This window comes from Onychostoma macrolepis, chromosome 11, assembly GCF_012432095.1.
Source record: "Onychostoma macrolepis isolate SWU-2019 chromosome 11, ASM1243209v1, whole genome shotgun sequence".
NCBI lineage: Eukaryota > Metazoa > Chordata > Actinopteri > Cypriniformes > Cyprinidae > Onychostoma > Onychostoma macrolepis.
This window is the reverse complement of record NC_081165.1, coordinates 25161587-25181013: the sequence shown is the minus strand read 5'-3', so window position 1 is coordinate 25181013 and position 19427 is coordinate 25161587. Positions and strand designations below refer to the sequence as shown.

The 19427-nt window shown below is 38.5% G+C and overlaps 1 protein-coding gene and 1 pseudogene across 1 annotated transcript; both read right to left on the bottom strand.

The window, feature by feature from the left end:
- Positions 1-2649: 2649 nt before the first annotated feature.
- Positions 2650-4722, bottom strand: LOC131549497 (keratin, type I cytoskeletal 15-like). The gene is made up of 6 exons (XM_058791723.1): positions 4228-4722; positions 3969-4051; positions 3542-3698; positions 3273-3434; positions 3005-3130; positions 2650-2874 (listed from the first exon to the last, which is right to left on the bottom strand). Exons 1-6 carry the CDS (start codon positions 4720-4722, stop codon positions 2650-2652), a joined length of 1248 nt encoding a protein of 415 aa, XP_058647706.1.
- Positions 4723-14392: 9670 nt separating this feature from the next.
- Positions 14393-19159, bottom strand: LOC131549498 (keratin, type I cytoskeletal 47 kDa-like; annotated as a pseudogene).
- Positions 19160-19427: the final 268 nt, after the last annotated feature.

Sequence of the window (19427 nt, the reverse complement as noted above, 5' to 3'; positions counted from 1 at the left end):
CGGGGTTGTGGCCACTGCTGCTCATGTAGCATAGGAGAGTAGATCATATATGGCAGCAATAAAATAAACACATTGTATATACTTACGAATGAAAATAAAATGTTGTAAAAGTAATAATTTCCCATCTTAATTTTATATGACTGGGTTGAGTTGTTAAGCTTGACAGTACCCTCCCTGACCATAACATGCCTCAAAAATATGAATAAAAAGTATGATACCACTAACCATTTTCTGCACCACTATTAAAGAGACCTGGATGAAGTCACATATGAGAGGAGACTAAATTATTATGGGCGAAGAATGGTTAGTGTGACGGGGTTGAGTTCAGACTGAGAGACATAACTTTAGTCTGGTTTTTTTAATCAAATATTTTGAAAATATATTTTCAAAAAAAAAAAATTCTAAAAAAAAGTAAATGCTTACATTGTTGCTAAAAATCACAGACACTATGCACATTTTGTTAATAATTTTCTAAGTACAAACTCAGGCACATTACAAAATGCTTGGTTCAAGATAGATACTGTATAAGACATTATTTTATGCTAAAAATATAAAAATGCAATAATTATTTTTATTAATTATAATGGGCATCCCAAAGTTTTGTGAAAAGCTTCTAACAATTTTGGTGAACCACCACTTTAGAAACTCTGGGGGACTGAAATATTGCCGAATCCCAGGAATGACCCAGAAATTAACCTTCCTATTGTTATTTGACTCCTTGAAGTTTTTTTTTTTTTTTTTAAACCTTTGTAATGCCATTTTTCTAACTTTATTAAATGTATGTCATCTTTTGTGCCAAAAAATTTAGATGTATAAACTTTTGTCAAAAAATTTTAACTACACAATAAATTAAATTAAAATAATAAGATATAACAATAACAATCAGGAAGAATAAGTTTCCAGTCAAATGAAATCAGCATCAACAATTCATCTTTGCATGGCACAGAAGAGCACAAATGTGTTAAGGAATATTTACAGAATTTAAGAAATTTTTGACAAGACTCAGATATGAGATGTTATGTTAAAACACTTAATGTTTTAAATATATACATTTCAATGAATTAAATGACTCAATTTATACTTTAAAAATGGAACAGAAACTGCCAAGTAGGTGGCATCAAGTCACTGTCTTTGTCATTGAATCATTCATTCAATCGATTCGTTCAAACGGCTGATTCATTTAGTTAACGAAGCAAGTGACTCTCTTTATGAATGGGTCATTGAATCATTGACTCACTAGATTTGTTCAAAAGCAAAGATTCATTCATAAACGAAACTCTTGACGCTGTGTCAAAGACTTGCGCAGAGGCTCAGCTGTGACTTTGTTTTTTAACTATATTTTTGTTGACGAAATAGAGCAAAATAGGCAGTGTTCCTAAAATGTAAGTCACTTAATATTAACTTTTGTATAAAATCAAAAATGTATAAACTGTTGTATAAATTCAATTTCACATTTGCAAGCTCTCTATAATCATTAAAAAGCTGTTACCCTCCGTACATCGCTATTTCACAAACTTCTATTTTAATGAATGAAGCTCTCTACACTGCACATTGAATATATTATTTACATCATCTCTACACTTTGTTTGTTACAATGAATGACAACAACTGCAGTCTGCTTTCACGGTCTGTGCTGTGAGGAGCAGGACGAGCGGCGATAGAGAAGCATTTCTATTGGCTGTAGTCTGCAGGTATTAAATGGCAAAAGACGGCATCGCGCAGCGAACCATAAACACAGCGCTATGTTTATATGCAGAACTGGGATCGCTTTCATAGTCTTTTGAAAATATAAAATATAGAAATCATGTTCATTTCCAAATAAACCTAACCAGTTAGAAATGAAACGCCGTCCCCCCTCGAAATTCACTCCCCGGACTCCGTCCCCCCGCGTCCCCCCCATTTCCAGCCCTGCTTTGGCAGAGAGTGAAGCAACCGGAAATTGTAACGTTTCTCGTGCGCACGCGAAAGTTTTGCGTGCACACGCGAAAGTCTTCTTTCTTTTTTTTTTTTTTTTTGCCAATGTCCCTTTAGGGGCTCAGTAGTCTGCCATGTGTTTTGCACCATTTTAAATTTTAGATCATAGTATTATGCAAAATAAAAACATAACAAATATTTCTTGACAGCCATTTTATTTTCAGAGACAGGTATTTCTCACATGAAACAACATAACAGTGATTGTGTTTCGATGTTTTATAAGTAACACATTTCCTTGTTTATTGTCATGTCACAAACTGTGTATCAACACTCATTTAAAAGTAAATGTCTGCATGTGTTTGAATACTGTCTCATGAAGCGGCGTCCTGTGACTTTAGTAAGTACGTTGTGAAGTGGGGGTGGTTTACTTGCATTGGGCTGTTTGTCCAACAGAACCACAAGAGGATTGAGCTCCACTAGATGGGACAGCCGGGCAGCTACCTGAGGAGAGGGATCCACTTTGGATCATGATAGTTGGTCCTGAAGGACAAGAGGGAAAGAGTTATAATGTGCAACATACACTGGCCAGCCTACCATAAAATACAAAGAGAGATTTCAGTTACCTTGAGTCCTGGAAGAGTAAGAAGAAGAAAAAAATAATTAGTGAAGCCTGGACAAGATAATATAACATAATCCATGCTCCACTGACTTTAACTCACATTAACTTTTAAAAACTTACTTGGAGTCCTGATTTTCCAGGAGGCACCTGTAGGTGGCGATCTCCTGCTCCAGACGCGTCTTGATGTCCAACAACAAGGCGTAATCACGTCCCTGTTGCTCAATGCTTGCCCGCATTTGACAGAGCTCGGCTTCCAGCATGTTGATTTGGTTCTGGTAGCCTGCTAGCATACAGCGGTACCTAGCCTCTGTTTCTGCCAGTGAGTTCTCCAGTGCTGCTTTCTGTTTGAGAACATGCACAAAACATAATAAAGCACTGTTGCTCTACTTGTTTTGAGTCTTATGTTATATTTTCCTGCCTCTGGTTTAGATAATCTATCTAATCTCGCTCTACATTCCACTTGTGTCTCACTTTGCTGAGTTGAGACTGCAGCTCGATCTCCAGATCCTGCAAGGTGTTTCGCAGCTCTGTGAGCTGTGGTCCGGAAGTTTGCATGCACTCTGTGTTGTCAGCCACCTCTTTGTTCAACCCTTCCATCTAAACAAAAGACAAAAACACTATATCACTATCCAGGCACTACTACAAGAGACACTCTGGAATATGTGGTTTATTATTCAGTGAAAACTTGATAGCAACGTAGAGTTCATATTGAGACTGAGAGAGAAAGAAGATGTCTTACCTTGTCCTTGAACCAGGCCTCCTGTTCCCTGCGGTGTTTCTGGATGATGTTCTCATAATGAGCACGAATCTCGTCCAGAATCTTTTTCAGGTCTTGCTGAGGACCAGCATCAACCTCTACGTTCACTGTGTTTGTCAGCTGTGACCTCAGTGCAGCCAGCTCCTGTAATGCCACAGTATAATGTAATGTAATGTAATATAATATAATATAATACTCAAAAATTTAGGATCAGTTCTACATAGATGATCTATCAGAAAACTACTACACACCTCCTCGTGGTTCTTCTTCATACATGCCAGCTCTTCCTCCAGACTCTTTAGCTGCATCTCCAGGTCGCACCTTGCCATGTTTATCTGGTCCAGTAAGCGGCGCAGGTTAGCGATATCGGCCTCCACACACTGCCGCATCACCACCTCATGCTCATATCTGATTGTTGGAAAGGTGACATAGGGAATAAACACACCAATCATTATTTAAACACAAATATGTTTTAAAATGTAATGTAGCCTATTTCTGCAATGTCAATGCTGATTTATTTTAGCAGCCATTACTTCAGGCTTCAGTGTCACATGATCCTTCAGAAATCATTCTTATATGCTGATTTGCTGCTCAATGCTCAAAACAGTTGTGGTGAGTGTTTTATCCATCAAACTAGTTGTAAGTTCACATGAATGTGGTCAACGCTGTGTAGCTTACTTGATTCTGAAGTCATCAGCAGCCAGTTTAGAGTTGTCGATCTGCAGGAGGATGTTGGCGTTGTGGGTGGTAGTGCATTTAATCTGAAACATAGAATATTTAATACATGAGAACACATATGGAGACTTGCTTTATGTGGATATAGGCTATCATCAAACTCTGAGAAAACAAGTCTCTTTTTTAGCTGCTATATCCAAAAGAATGTCGTTGAACTAGAACATGCTAGTAATGTTTCATATTCGTTCAGGCATCACTGTACCTTGTCCTTCAGGTCCTTGATGGTGTTCCAGTAGTCGCTGTAGTCCCTCTGTGCGATCGGACATTTCTTCGCATAGTGGTCACGGATCTGACTCTCTAGGATGGCATTGGCAGCCTCCAGCGAGCGCACCTTGTCCAGGTAGGATGCCAGACGGTCGTTCAGGTTCTGCATGGTGGTCTTCTCATTCTGATGGAAGTCATTCATGCCTGCTGCATGTCCTCCACCATAACCTCCACCGTATCCACCACCAAAACCGCGTCCTCCACCAAAACCTTGTCCTCCACCATATCCTCCACCACATCCTCCTCCGTATCCTCTGCTTCTGGATGGCATGGAAAAGCAAGAGATGCGGGTGCTTCCACATGAACCACCTCCATACACACTGTAGGATTTCTGTGGAAAGATCGTGGAACCACACCGACTCTTGGCGATAGTGCACTTTGGGGTCACGGGCTTGGGTACTCTGCAGGACATCGTTTGAGAACAGACCGACATGGTGGATGGATACGGAGATGAGATGAAACCAGAGAGGAAACCGTTGGAGTTGTCCAGACGAGGATGGCACCTTTGAGCCCAGCTCTGACCTCTTATAGAGATGCAGATCCAGGGCGGCTCCTGCACTTTGTGGGTGGGTGATGAAGGGTAGGGTGTGTGTGGGAGAGTGTATGTGTGTCAGTCCCAGCTGTCACCACCAGCAGAGATGAACCTTAAAGACCAGTGTTCAGGTTCCACCCTGATGAGGAAGCTGCTAACTCATTTATCTGTTGACCGAATGCACTCATGAGATGTACTCACCCTCAAGACTACAATGGAGGGAATGCGATAAAATAAATAGGCTTGCGACACACACTGTGTGTATGCAAGTTTGTGTGTGTGTGTGTGTGTGTGTGTGTGTGTGTTTGCGAGCATGTGCAAGTGTTTTGTGCCAGCGGAGGAAATCCCTTCGACAGTTAGGTGCCGAAAAAGGTGGCTGAGCTGGTCATGCATGGTTGGAGATTTTATAAATTCACCATTTTCATCATAATAAAGAAGGATTTGGCAGACAGGCAACTTGCTGATGTGATGTGAGATCATCTGAGGCGGTTTCACCACCCTTTTACAGGTCACACAGATCACACGGATCACAGGAGTAATTGCATGCCCAGTTTGGATATTATATTTTATTTTATTTTTTGTGAATGGTGCATGTGTGCAATATTTTAATATTTATTTAGTATATACAAAAACATGAGCAAAAAGTAGCTACAAAAGATTCCACTTTTAATTTTTTATTTGCTTGTGTGCAAGTTTGTCATAATAAGGCATGCTTTAAAAGTCTAAATTAAATGGTTTATTTTAAATTATTTTGAAGAGTAAAACATCTATTTTCTTAGTGTCCTTTCTAATAAAGCTTCTTTATTCTGCATCTGAATCTGAGAGACAGAGTTTATCTGCACTAGAGGGCGCAGTGAGCAGCAGGTTGAGCAGCAGCGCTGAGACTCTTGGCTCTCGCCGGGTTCAGTGGCGGAGCCTGTAATCCAAGCTACTGGGAGGCTGAGGCTGGTGGATCGCTTGAGCTCAGGGCTTCTGGGCTGCAGTGGACTATGTCGATCGGGTGTCCGCGCTAAATTCGGTATCGATATGGTGCTCCTGGGGGAGCTCGGGACCACCAGGTCGTCTAAGGAGGGGTGAACCGGCCCAGGTCGGAGACGGAGCAGGTCAAAGCCCCCGTGCCGATCAGTAGTGGGATCGCACCTGAGAATAGACACTGCAGCGCAGCCTGAGCGATACAGAGAGACCCAGACTTTTGCGTTTGTATCCGAATGATGACAGTGAAAGATAAGTTTAGAGATTAATATTATTACAAATTCAATAATAATGAAATCGTTTCACTCCTGACAGCTTTAGATAATGGCATTGTCTCACTTTCAAGTTGTTAATTTTTTTAATTAAAAATTTAATTAAAAAAAAAAAAAAAAAAATTTTTAATTAAAAAAAAATAAAAAATCTTTTCATCAGTGGAATTTGGGGCGTTTCGCTTGTTTGTTAACATTAGGGACACTATTGTATGTCATGTCAAATGATTGGTACTATATCGCCTCTCTCTGTATTGATATTTCTGTTTGTATGCAGCGTCTGCATTCCTTGACCAGACGGAGGCGCTGTTTCACACTTTAAATCATAAATATTTTAATCTTAGACTGTAAAACATTTTAAATATCTCTTGACTGGGCAGGCCCAGTGACTGCACACTGAATCATCATTAATTATAATTCAGTCGTATGTAATATAGTTTTCACTGACCATTTAAAATGATTATAGGAAAAGGAAAGATCAAACTAATAAAGTTCAATCTAAAGCTAATGTAAAAAACAATGCTGCAAAATACTTGCCCAATCTGGATACTGTACTTGCTTTAAAAGTACTTAAGTACCAAAGTACATTTCCGTTTTATTATTGTTGTAATAACTGCAAACCTATGAAACGAGTGAGTTGACAAAAAAAAAAAAAAAAAAAACACCTCCACAAAAGCAGCATGTTAGCGATCTCACACAGCTCTGGCAGTATGAGCACACATCTAGTGTAGATATTCATTCACATTTGAACCAAGTGGACATGAAATTGCTGTAAATACAGACTGATAAAAAAAAATAAACCTGCTTTAAAACCCAGCAACACAACTGTAGTCGTATAGCTTTACAACAGTAACGCTGCATTAACAAAAAATAAAATAAAAATAAATAAAAACAGCAAGATTTATTTGACATCAAAGCAAACATTCAAAAATGCCCCCTAATCGCTCTCGCGGTGCTTTGATGTCATGCTCAGAACGGTGCAGTGCTGCTTCAAGTCAAACACCTGTGTTTTGTTAGAAGATGCACAACAGTTCTTCTGTGGCTTTATAGGTATTATAAATATCACATTTGCAACTATTCAGTGTTCAAGAAATGCTGGGAAATCACTTCACGTTACCCCACATTAGTGATTACTGATAGACTGTCTGGAAAAAAAGTCATGTTTTATAGAAGAAAATAAATCACCCGCTGACTTTCAAAGCTGCTACAGTAGCGACTTTTTACTTTGAGGAACGTGATAGTATTGAAGTGGAGTGAAAAGTACGATATTTGTCTTTCAAATGTAGTGAAGTTAAAGTCATAAGTTTCCAGAAAAAATATACTCAAGTATAGTACAGATACTCAAAAAGTGAGTAAATACTCAAGTAAATGTACTTCATTACTGTCCACCTGAGACTCCCGCCCCTAATTCTATTATCACTTCAGGGGTTCTAAAGTTCGTCACAATAAAATTAATGAGCTTAATGTGTGCAATAAATGTACATGACATCACATCATTAAATTACATTAGATTAGATAATGGTCAGATGTATTAAAGTGAATTAAAACAACAGCAATTTTTAAATCAAAATGATGTCCAAATCTGTTTGTAGATTAGAACTTTGGAAATATAGGCTATTACCACACACTTTTGAAATTATACCTAAGATATTTAACCCTTTGATGCACAACATGGGTCTAAACTGATCTGAGTGAGTCAATTCTTCCTCAATTAACTTATTTCTGATCACCATAAATTGTTATTTTCATTTTTCCTTTCTTACTTTTTGAATAAAAATGTTTTTTGTATCACTACCCCTCTGAAGGAGTGGATCGCAGATCTACAATGGTCTTCATAATAATATTAATTATAATATTTGTTGAATAATTATTAATCAAAGTTACATTTATGCATGTTAGAAAATAAGTTGAATTTGGCTTTAGTCTGCCTTTTTACTCTCTAAGAAGCTGATCATTGTGTGTGTGTAGTTAACCATATTTGATAAGCTTCAGGGCAGAGCCCGGCAACCTTGAAGTACAGATAAGTGTTCTCTGCGTATGTGTGTGTGAATGTCTATCTCTGATGCAGAGAGAGAGCTCTAGGATGAAATCATAATTTGCCTTCACCCTGATGTCCAGGGTAACAGATATACGTCTCTGGAGAGACCTATTGCGTCTGAGTCTGATCACTTGTCACCAGAGGTGTAAAATACTGGAGTAATTTTACTTGATTACTGTGCTTAAGTATTATTTTGGGGAGAATAGACACTGCAGCGCAGCCTGAGCGATACAGAGAGACCCAGACTTTTGCGTTTACTCTTAAATAACTCCCAGGCCAACTATAAAATAAAACCCTTTCTGGCCAAATTAAGTTACTGTTAATATACTGTGGGGCTTTGAAGAAATGCTCTAATTGTTAATATCGTAATAAATTCCAGGCTTACTGAACAAACAACAGAAAGTTTTCATTTATTTACAAGTGCATCTCAATAAATTAGAATGTCGTGGAAAAGTTAATTTATTTCAGTAATTCAACTCAAATTGTGAAACTCGTGTATTAAATAAATTCAGTGCACACAGACTGAAGTAGTTTAAGTCTTTGGTTCTTTTAATTGTGATGATTTTGGCTCACTTTTAACAAAAATTAAAAAAAAAAATCTCAACAAATTAGAATATGATGACATGCCAATCAGCTAATCAACTCAAAACACCTGCAAAGGTTTCCTGAGCCTTCAAAATGGTCTCTCAGTTTGGTTCGCTAGGCTACACAATCATGTGGAAGACTGCTGATCTGACAGTTGTCCAGAAGACAATCATTGACACCATTCACAAGGAGAGTAAGCCACAAACATTCATTGCCAAAGAAGCTGGCTGTTCACAGAGTGCTGTATCCAAGCATGTTAACAGAAAGTTGAGTTGAAGGAAAAAGTGTGGAAGAAAAAGATGCACAACCAACTGAGAGAACCGCAGCCTTATGAGGATTGTCAAGCAAAATCCATTCAAGAATTTGGGTGAATTTCACAAGGAATGGACTGAGGCTGGGGTCAAGGCATCAAGAGCACCACACACAGACATGTCAAGGAATTTGGCTACAGTTGTCATATTCCTCTTGTTAAGCCACTCCTGAACCACAGACAACGTCAGAGGCTTCTTACCTGGGCTAAGGAGAAGAAGTTACCAGCTTTTTAAAGATGCTGATTTCATTTTCCAGCAGGATTTGGCAGGATTCTGGCAGAGAATCTATGGAGTATTGTCAAGAGGAAAATGAGAAACGAGACCAAAAAATGCAGATGAGCTGAAGGCCACTGTCAAAGAAACCTGGGCTTCCATACCACCTCAGTGTGACGCCCCCAATTGTTGGTTCTTCACAATTGATGACACTAATGTTGCTTCTGCATGTGTAAATGCATTAAAGGGAATGGTGGTTCCACTAGACCGATAGAGGGCGCTGTGAGAGTGCAGTGTGTTGCAAGGCGTCTGTTGGGTTGCTGGTCATAACCCAGCAAGACGAGAGCTGATCACACGCACATTTTGTCCTGTCTTTATTACACCATTCCACAGGTTAGTCGACTGTTTAATGTTTTAGTCTTTATGGATGTTGAAAGAATACATGTTAATGCATATCAAGTGCTTTAAATCGACTTGTTTTGATAAAGTTTTGCATGGTTAATCATTAATTGAAATCGCGCTGTAAATCCGCGATTGAAAGAGATGTGTGGCCTGTGATAGGGGTTGCTGAAGGTGAATATGCTTTGTGTTCATATATCAGTTCCTATAATGTTTAGTTTACTTTAAAAATTAATGTGAGTGATCTAAAATGGGTAAAACATTCAGAGAATGTCTTATTTGAACGTGTATTTGATACAGTCGAATTGAGGAGAAACTCAGAGCCATGTGACACCAAGTAGCATGTGAATATGTAAATGAGTAAAACTGCAATTGGTTGATGGACAGATCTTCATGAAAATGCGGTGTATTCACAAGAAAGAGACTGAAACCATGGACATTTGCATAAGAGAGAAAAGAAAAAGCAATTTATTGTTATATAATGCATTTGTTTTGTCAGTTGTGTTTGTTCTGATGTGAACATCTTTTGAGAAATAGATAACCCAGCAAGACGAGAGCTGATCACACGCACATTTTGTCCTGTCTTTATTACACCATTCCACAGGTTGCTGGGGAACACTTAACTGTCAGCTGATGCAGCAGCCCTGTACCCGCTACATCAGCAGTGCCACAAACTGATCACCTCCACGCCACGCCGAATTGAGGCAGTAATTAAAGCAAAAGGAGCCCCTACCAAGAATTGAGTACATATACAGTAAATGAACATACTTTCTAGAAGGCCAACAATTCACTAATTTTTTTTAATTTTTTTTATTGTTCTTATGAAGTATTCTAATTTGTTGGGAATTGGTGGGTTTTTGTTAAATGTGAGCCAAAATCATCACAATTAAAAGAACCAAAGACTTAAACTACTTCAGTCTGTGTGCATTGAATTTATTTAATACACGAGTTTCACAATTTGAGTTGAATTACTGAAATAAATGAACTTTTCCACGACATTCTAATTCATTGAGATGCACCTGTATGTTTTGTAAAATGTTTTGCAAATTCTTGATTTTAACATGGCAAAATGTAGCATATAACATCATCACATTGCCAATAGGGGGAGCACTAGACAAGCAGGCAAATCCTAGAGTAAAATTGTTAGGGATGTGCCCAAAGCCGAATAGAGTGGGGGAACTATGATTTCACTTTGTAGGCGAAAACCCGGAAGCGAGTTAGCATTTTAGCGCTTCCGGTTCCATGGTCTCAGAGTCAATGGGTTTTTTGAATGGGATTTTGGTTAAATCCCTTAAATAAGGTCTGTGGTTCACACAAGCGCAAGATACTTTCACGTTTTATTCTACGACATAAAACACACCAGTTACACCCCACTCGTGATTTTTTTAAGCTGTTACGTTTCTTAAAAAAGACGGTTGCTAACAAGTTGCTAAATGGGACTACAGGCGCTGTCGGAGACATTAAACGTCATCACGCCGAACAGTTGATCAATTTAGTATTTTCCAGTTGTAGTATAATTTATAATACAATTAATTTTAGGATAACCAATGAATAGTTTTCAGCATTTTATATTGTTGTTCGACAATTTTTTTTTGCTTTGCCCCCCGAAATGCGACATGTCTTCGGAGGGAAGATGCTCGTTTTATCGCTTTCCTACTGATACAGAGACTCTGGGTTCAGACCATAAGGTAAACTCATATTACGATTATTACAGGTAAACACCACATTTACTGGCTTAACGTGGTGAAAGTGAAACTTTAATGATGCATAGTGCTTAAAGCCACATCAAAAATAAATGTGTACGGCCGCATGAAGTTGTTAGAAAGAGATTGTAGAAGCAAGGATAAAATAATATTTTGTGAAATGTGGTACTTTGTTCACTAAAATAAGTTTAATCTTACCATATCCAAAGACTCGCTCACTGTTATTTAAAAGATTAAATACGCAGGGATACGTTTTTAATTAAAATATTCATATTAATCAAGGATTTATTGACTTTTAATGCACCTTATTTCGAAAAGTACAGAAATACGTGCTTTCAATGTCCTTTAGTTATGATTATTTAATTTATTCACTATATTACTAATGTCTCATTTCAGTTTTATTTTGGCTCTAATTTTGTATTTATTCCAGTTTATATGAAAAGGTTCATGTAGTGTGGATTAAAATTCATATACAGAGTAAATACGATTCACTAAACATGTTAAAAATAAGTTTGAAATAGTTGTCGGGAGCGCGGTGGTCGTGACGCTGAAAGCGAGCGACGGTGGTGCTGTAGTTCGTTTATAGCCCAAGTTTAGCTTTTCAGTTCTGTCGCTTTTATTTAGGCTTCAAAATTCATCAACGTTATACTATTTTGTGAAGATTATCTTGATGGACAAAATGTGTAAGTTTCATGAACTATGATTGAACACAGAGCTTATTTTTATGTTTCATGCTAACCGCCGATCCGCCTACAGAGTGACGTCATAGTTCCCCGTCTGGGAATGTGTCGTCACAGCGGCAATGCATTCTGGGAATTTAGGTCACGGGAGCTACAGCGGAGACTGAGTGGTAGTGAATGTAGACTTTTTATATTATTTAATGTTTATATTATTCTACTTAAGATCGCGTTGCAGTGGTTAAGGCTTACTGTATCATCAATTGTCATATCCCTTTGCACGGCCGGTGTGAAAAACCTGCTTTTTCCGTGTTATAATGCCGAAAAAGCAGAGGTTTTGCCTGCAGACATTGATGATAAGGGCTATGGCAATTGATCATTCCAACGCGATCTAAGTTGAATCATAAACATTAATATGTCTACATTCACTACGGAACTCAGATGAAAATTAAACCGAAACTCGTATGGTAAATATCTAAAATAAAATGTGGCTTTATAATTCATCTCTGTAGATTTAATATATTATAGATGCAGTGATTTGCATTAAACTGTAAGCCCTCACACCACTAATAGAAGGAAATCATATATGGAAATGTTATTTGCGGCAGCTCGTTAATACCCGGCCACTTTTTGTACGGATTAAGTTTGGTTCATTCACTTAATCGCTCGCATCGTTGTTCGGCATCGCTAGTAGGAATCTTCAACTTGGTTCGGTTAAGTCAATGTATTTATTTGCATAGCATCCACAATACACATCGTTTCAAAGCAGCTTCAAATTCTGTTACCTCTATAATGGCTTAATTCTTAACACTGAGCAGTTTTACCGGACGATCTAACAATGATGCACTGTTTGAGATCTAGCTCCCCTTACAAAATTAGCCATGGTTTTGCTACTCTAACCATAGTTTATCCATGGTATTTAATAAGATTGTGGTTATAGGAATGGAAACACATACACCAAAAACGCGGTCGCTACACGTTTACTATAGTAAAACCATGGTCAATTGTCATAAGTGTTTTAGCAGTTAGCATATATCAGTACCACTGTAGTGAAGGAGACTGATTAGTAATGAATATTTGCAGCCTCTCAGACAAACAACAGAGCGACTTTTTTATTTTTTTATTTAAAGAGATTTACATATTAGTCCGTTTTATTCTAAGCGTATGTAAGATGTTTTTCAAAAAATATGACTGTAAAACGGTCGTCTTTTTCTGTGGTGATTTGCATTTGTTTAGGCTGTGTGCTCCTGAGCGTGACCTAAAACATGGCGGAATCCGATGCGGCGTGATGTAGGTTCCCAAGCTCTATACCTTATTCGGAAAGGCACGGATAATGGCTTCAAAACGAATAACAAATTTATCCGAAAACAGAAAAAATATTCGGCAGAAACAATCACATGTTTGCTGGAACAGCACTGCATTAGTGAGGTCTGCGGTTGTTAAGATTTTAGTAATGCTTTGATAGCATTTGACAGTTTCGTACAGATAATATCATGGTGATCATAGCGTTTGTCTAACCAATGTGGTCTCCTCAGCAATAAACTATCCGCGCGCTCCTTTTTTGATTGCTGCCCGTCAGTGCCGGCGAAGCAGTGTTGCCAGATATTGCTAGAAAAAACAGGCATAATCAGTCTCCTGAAAAATTTGAACACAAAGTTTCACTGAAAAATAAGAAGAATAAAGTTTTTTTTTTTTTTTTTTTTTATAAAGTTTTAAATAGAAGATAGGCTATTTACAAAGTTATAATTTTAATAAAAAAAGAATACTTTCTTTAGTTATATTTGTTAAATGAAAACTACTAATGGAACAGATTTGCATTTAAAATGGTATTTTCACGTAATTATGCAAAATAAAAACATAAATATTTCTTGAAAGCCATTTTATTTTCAGAGACAGGTATTTCTCACATAAAACAACATAACAGTGAGTGTCTTTTGATGTTTTATAAGTAACACATTTCCTTGTTTATTGTCATGTCACAAACTGTGTATCAACACTCATTTAAAAGTAAATGTCTGCATGTGTTTGAATACTGTCTCATGAAGCGGCATGCTGTGACTTTAGTAAGTATGTTGTGAAGTGGGGGTGGTTTGCTTGCTTTGGGCTGTTTGTCCAACAGAACCACAAGAGGATTGAGCTCCACTAGATGGGACAGCCTGGCAGCTACCTGAGGAGAGGGATCCACTTTGGATCATGATAGTTGGTCCTGAAGGACAAGAGGGAAAGAGTTATAATGTACAACATACACTGGCCAGCCTACCATAAAATACAAAGAGAGATTTCAATTACCTTGCATTTGAGTCCTGGAAGAGTAAGAAGAAGAAAAAAAAAATTGTGAAGTCTGGACAAGATAATATAACAATCCATGCTCCACTGACTTTAACTCACATTAACTTTTAAAAACTTACTTGGAGTCCTGATTTTCCAGGAGGCACCTGTAGGAGGCGATCTCCTGCTCCAGACGCGTCTTGATGTCCAACAACAAGGCGTAATCACGTCCCTGTTGCTCAATGCTTGCAGTAGCCCCTCACTGCAGAACAAAAGATCCAGGGGGTGGGGTTGGATCCACATCCAGGGGGTGGAGATGGGTAGGTTTAGGTAAATGTAAGGTGGAAGGAGTTGGATCTAGATCCAACCACACCCCCTGGATCTTGTGTTCTGCAGTGAGGACCATCTCAAATGCTTGCCCGCACTTGACAGAGCTCGGCCTCCAGCATGTTGATTTGGTTCTGGTAGCCTGCTAGCATAGAGCTTTCTGTTTGAGAACATGCACAAAAACATAATAAAGCACTGTTGATCTGCTTGTTTTGAGTCTTATGTTATATTTTCCTGCCTCTGGTTTAGATAATCTATCTAATCTCGCTCTACATTCCACTTGTGTCTCACTTTGCTGAGTTGAGACTGCAGCTCGATCTCCAGACTCTGCAAGGTGTTTCGCAGCTCTGTGAGCTGTGATCTGGAAGTTTGCATGCACTCTGTGTTGTCAGCCACCTTTTTGTTCAACCCTTCCATCTGATCAAAAGACAAAAACACTATATCACTATCCAGGCACTACTACAAGAGACATTCTGGAATATGTGGTTTATTATTCAGTGAAAACTTGTTAGCAACGTAGAGTTCATATTGAGACTGAGAGAGAAAAAAGATGTCTTACCTTGTCCTTGAACCAGGCCTCCTGTTCCCTGCGGTGTTTCTGGATGATGTTCTCGTAATGAGCACAAATCTCGTCCAGAATCTTGTTCAGGTCTTGCTGAGGAGCAGCATCAACCTCTACGTTCACTGTGTTTGTCAGCTGTGACCTCAGTGCAGCCAGCTCCTGTAATGCCACAGTACAATATGTGACCCTGGACCACAAAAATATCTTGAATGTCAATTTTTCATAATTGAGATTTATACATCTTCTGAAGGCTGACTAAATAAGTCTTCCATTGATGTATGATTTGTAAGAATCTGACAAAATTTGGCCGAGATACAACTATTTGAAAATCTGGAATCTGAGGGTGAAAAAAATCTAAATACTGAGAAAATCGCCTTTAAAGTTGTCCAAACGAAGTACTTAGCAATGCATATTACTAATCAAAAATGAAGTTTTGATACATTTATGGTAAGAAATTTACAAAATATCTTCATGGAACATGATCTTAATATCCTAATGATTTTTGGCATAAAAGAAAAATCGATAATTTTGACCCATACAGTGTATTTTTGGCTATTGCTACAAATATACCCCACCGACTTAAAACTGGTTTTGTGGTCCAGGGTCACATATAATATAATATAATATAATATAATATAATATAATATAATATAATATAATATAATATAATATAACATAACATAACATAGCATAAGAGGTGGAAAGAGTACGAAAATATTCTACTCAGGTAAAAGTCCCATTACATTAATGAAATTTTACTTAAGTACAAGTAAAAGTACCAGTCTAAAAATCCACTCAAGCAAAAGTAAAAAGTAGCTCATTTAAAATTTACTCAGAGTTAAAATTACTTAGTTACATTTTAACAGTGGAAGGGAGGAAAAACATGGAATAGGCCAAGGGTGTCAGACTCAGTTCCTGGAGGGCCACATGCAGCCCTGCACAGTTTAGATATAACCCTAATTAAACACATCTGATCCAGCTAATTTAATCATTTAGGCCAGGCATCCTCAAATCTGGCCCACTCCTGCAGAGTTTAGCTCTAACCCTAATCAAACACACGTGAGCATGCTAATCAGAGTCTTCAAGATCATTAGAAAATCACAGGTAGGTGAGTTTGATCGGGGTTGGAGCTAAACTCTGCAGCAGATTGGCCCTCCAGGGAAAGATTTGAAGAACACTGCTTTAGGCTTATTTGAAAACTACATGGTTTGTGTGTTGGAGCAGGGTTGGAACTAAACTCTGCAGACCTGCGGCCCTCCAGAAACTGAGTTTGACATCCCTGGGATAGGCCTATAAATCTCAGACTAGTTGTTTTTAATTAAAGGAATCAGCTATTTAGAATAATAAGACATTTGGGCTGTTACCAGGCAAATTAAATCAGTATCAACAAAATTAATCTTTGCAATGCAGAGGAAACACAGAAGCTTCATCTGAAGTGGCATTTAGATGTATTTACACAGTTTAATGCAGGACATGAATTAAAATGAGTAAAAGTAGGTGTAGGTGTCAGCAAGTCACTGTTATTAAGTGAGTCATTGCGATTGAACCGAATCATTTAAACGGTTGATTCATTCAGGAACGAAACACCGTCATTGCTCAGAGACACAAAACTGTGCTGTGGTGGCTGTTTGGAATTATTTTTGTTGTTGAAATAAAGCAAAAACAGGTAATATGGTGTCTAAAAGACGTCTATTAATTAACGTCTTGTTTATTGAAAATCTATATGTAGACTAATCATGCTGATTTTTGGAGAAAAAAAATGATACTCTTCGTGTGATATTAATTTACTATATGAAATTATATAAATATACACATTTTCTGCCCTATATCTTCAATTTTGTGATCATTCTATATGGATTTTAACAGACTGAATCAAGCAGTGAAAGAACGCACTCTAAATGCATGCGCACACTAGTCTAATCTACTAGACTTCACTGCACTCTGTAGGAGTGTTTTGTTTGGTTTTTGCAAAATACTGATAATGTCAAATCGCACATCATTAAAACAACAATTAGGATATTATCGCAGACGATATATGTACCACTGTCTTTTTGGCTAATTTGTGCAAAACCTTTTGCTAAACTCTTAAAGCTTCATTTTAACCACCAATGCAACAATTCAAGTCTTTACTTTACCTCTACATGCTTGCGAAGGGTTGATGTCGAGATTTTATAAGCTGCTAGTTTGGTCTCCCTAGGCAAACACAGTTTACGCTGCATAATAGAGCATAAATATGGCCAGGGGTTCACTTAATTTTCTTCGAGTTCAACTTCAACAGAATACGACAGGGTTTCGTTTTCAGCTGGGTCTGCACCATAACGCCTGTCTTGTCCGTCTCCATCTTTCTAGTTATTTTAGTGCCAGTTTGTTCTCCTGCTCATTATTTACTACAGTATATAGTTTCCAGGGAGCGACTTTTTTATTATTATTATTACTACTCAGTACAATACGAAGTACAATACTTGCAATAAAATATACTTGAGTAAAAGTAAAATTACAGATTAAAAAAATTACTGTAAAAAGTAGAAGTACACAAAAAAGCTACTCAATTCCAGTAACGCGAGTAAATGTAATTCGTTACTTTCCACCTCTGAATATAATATAATATAATATAATATAAACAAAAATTTAGGATCAGGTCTACATAGATGATCTATCAGAAAACTACTACACACCTCCTCGTGGTTCTTCTTCATACATGCCAGCTCTTCCTCCAGACTCTTTAGCTGCATCTCCAGGTCGCACCTTGCCAGGTTTGTCTGGTCCAGTAAGCGGCGCAGGTTAGCGATATCGGCCTCCACACACTGCCGCATCACCACCTCATGCTCATATCTGATTGTTGGAAAGGTGACGTAGGGAATAAACACACCAATCATTATTTAAACACAACCAATGTCATAAATACACACATGCACTACAGTTCAAAAGATTGCAACCAGTAAGTTTTTTTTGTTTGTTGTTTTTTTACATTTTGAAAGAAGTCTCTTATGCTTAAGGCTGCATTTATTTGACCAAAAATACAGTAAAACTGTCATATTGTAATATGTTTTAAAATGCAATGTAGCCTATTTCTGCAATGTCAATGCTGATTTATTTTAGCAGCCATTACTTCAGGCTTCAGTGTCACACGACCCTTCAGAAATCATTCTTATATGCTGATTTGCTGCTCAATGCTCAAAACAGTTGTGGTGAGTGTTTTATCCATCAAACTAGTTGTAAGTTCACATGAATGCGGTCAACGCTGTGTAGCTTACTTGATTCTGAAGTCATCAGCAGCCAGTTTAGAGTTGTCGATCTGCAGGAGGATGTTGGCGTTGTGGGTGGTAGCGCATTTAATCTGAAACATAGAATATTTAATACATGAGAACACATATGGAGACTTGCTTTATGTGGACATAGGCTATCATCAACCTCTGAGAAAACAAGTCTTATTTTTAGCTGCTATATCCAAAAGAATGTCTTTGAACTAGAACATGCTCGTAATGTTTCATATTCGTTCAGGCATCACTGTACCTTGTCCTTCAGGTCCTTGATGGTGTTTCAGTAGTCGCTGTAGTCCCTCTGTGCGACCGGCCCTTTCTTCTCATAGTGCTCGCGGATCTGTCTCTCCAGGATGGCATTGGCAGCCTCCAGCGAGCGCACCTTGTCCAGGTAGGATGCCAGACGGTCGTTCAGGTTCTGCATGGTGGTCTTCTCATTCTGATGGAAGTCATTCATGCCTGCTGCATGTCCTCCACCATAACCTCCACCGTATCCATCACCAAAACCGTGTCCTCCACCAAAACTGTGTCCTCCACCAAAACCATATCCTCCACCACATCCTCCTCCGTATCCTCTGCTTCTGGATGGCAGGGAGGAGCAAGAGATGCGGGTGCTTCCACCTAAACCACCTCCATACACACTGTAGGATTTCTGTGGAAAGATCGTGGAACCACACCGACTCTTGGTGATAGTGCACTTTGAGGTCACGGTCTTGGGTCCTTTGCAGGACATCATTTGAGCAGAGACCGACATGGTGAATGGATACGGAGATGAGATGAAACCAGAGAGGAAACCGTTGGAGTTGTCCAGACGAGGATGGCACCTTTGAGCCCAGCTCTGACCTCATATAGGGATGCAGATCCAGGGCGGCTCCTGCACTTTGTGGGTGGGTGATGAAGGGTTGGGTGTGTGTGGGAGAGTGTATGTGTGTCAGTCCCAGCTGTCACCACCAGCAGAGATGAACCTTAAAGACCAGTGTTCAGGTTCCACCCTGGTGAGGAAGCTGCTAACTCATTTATCT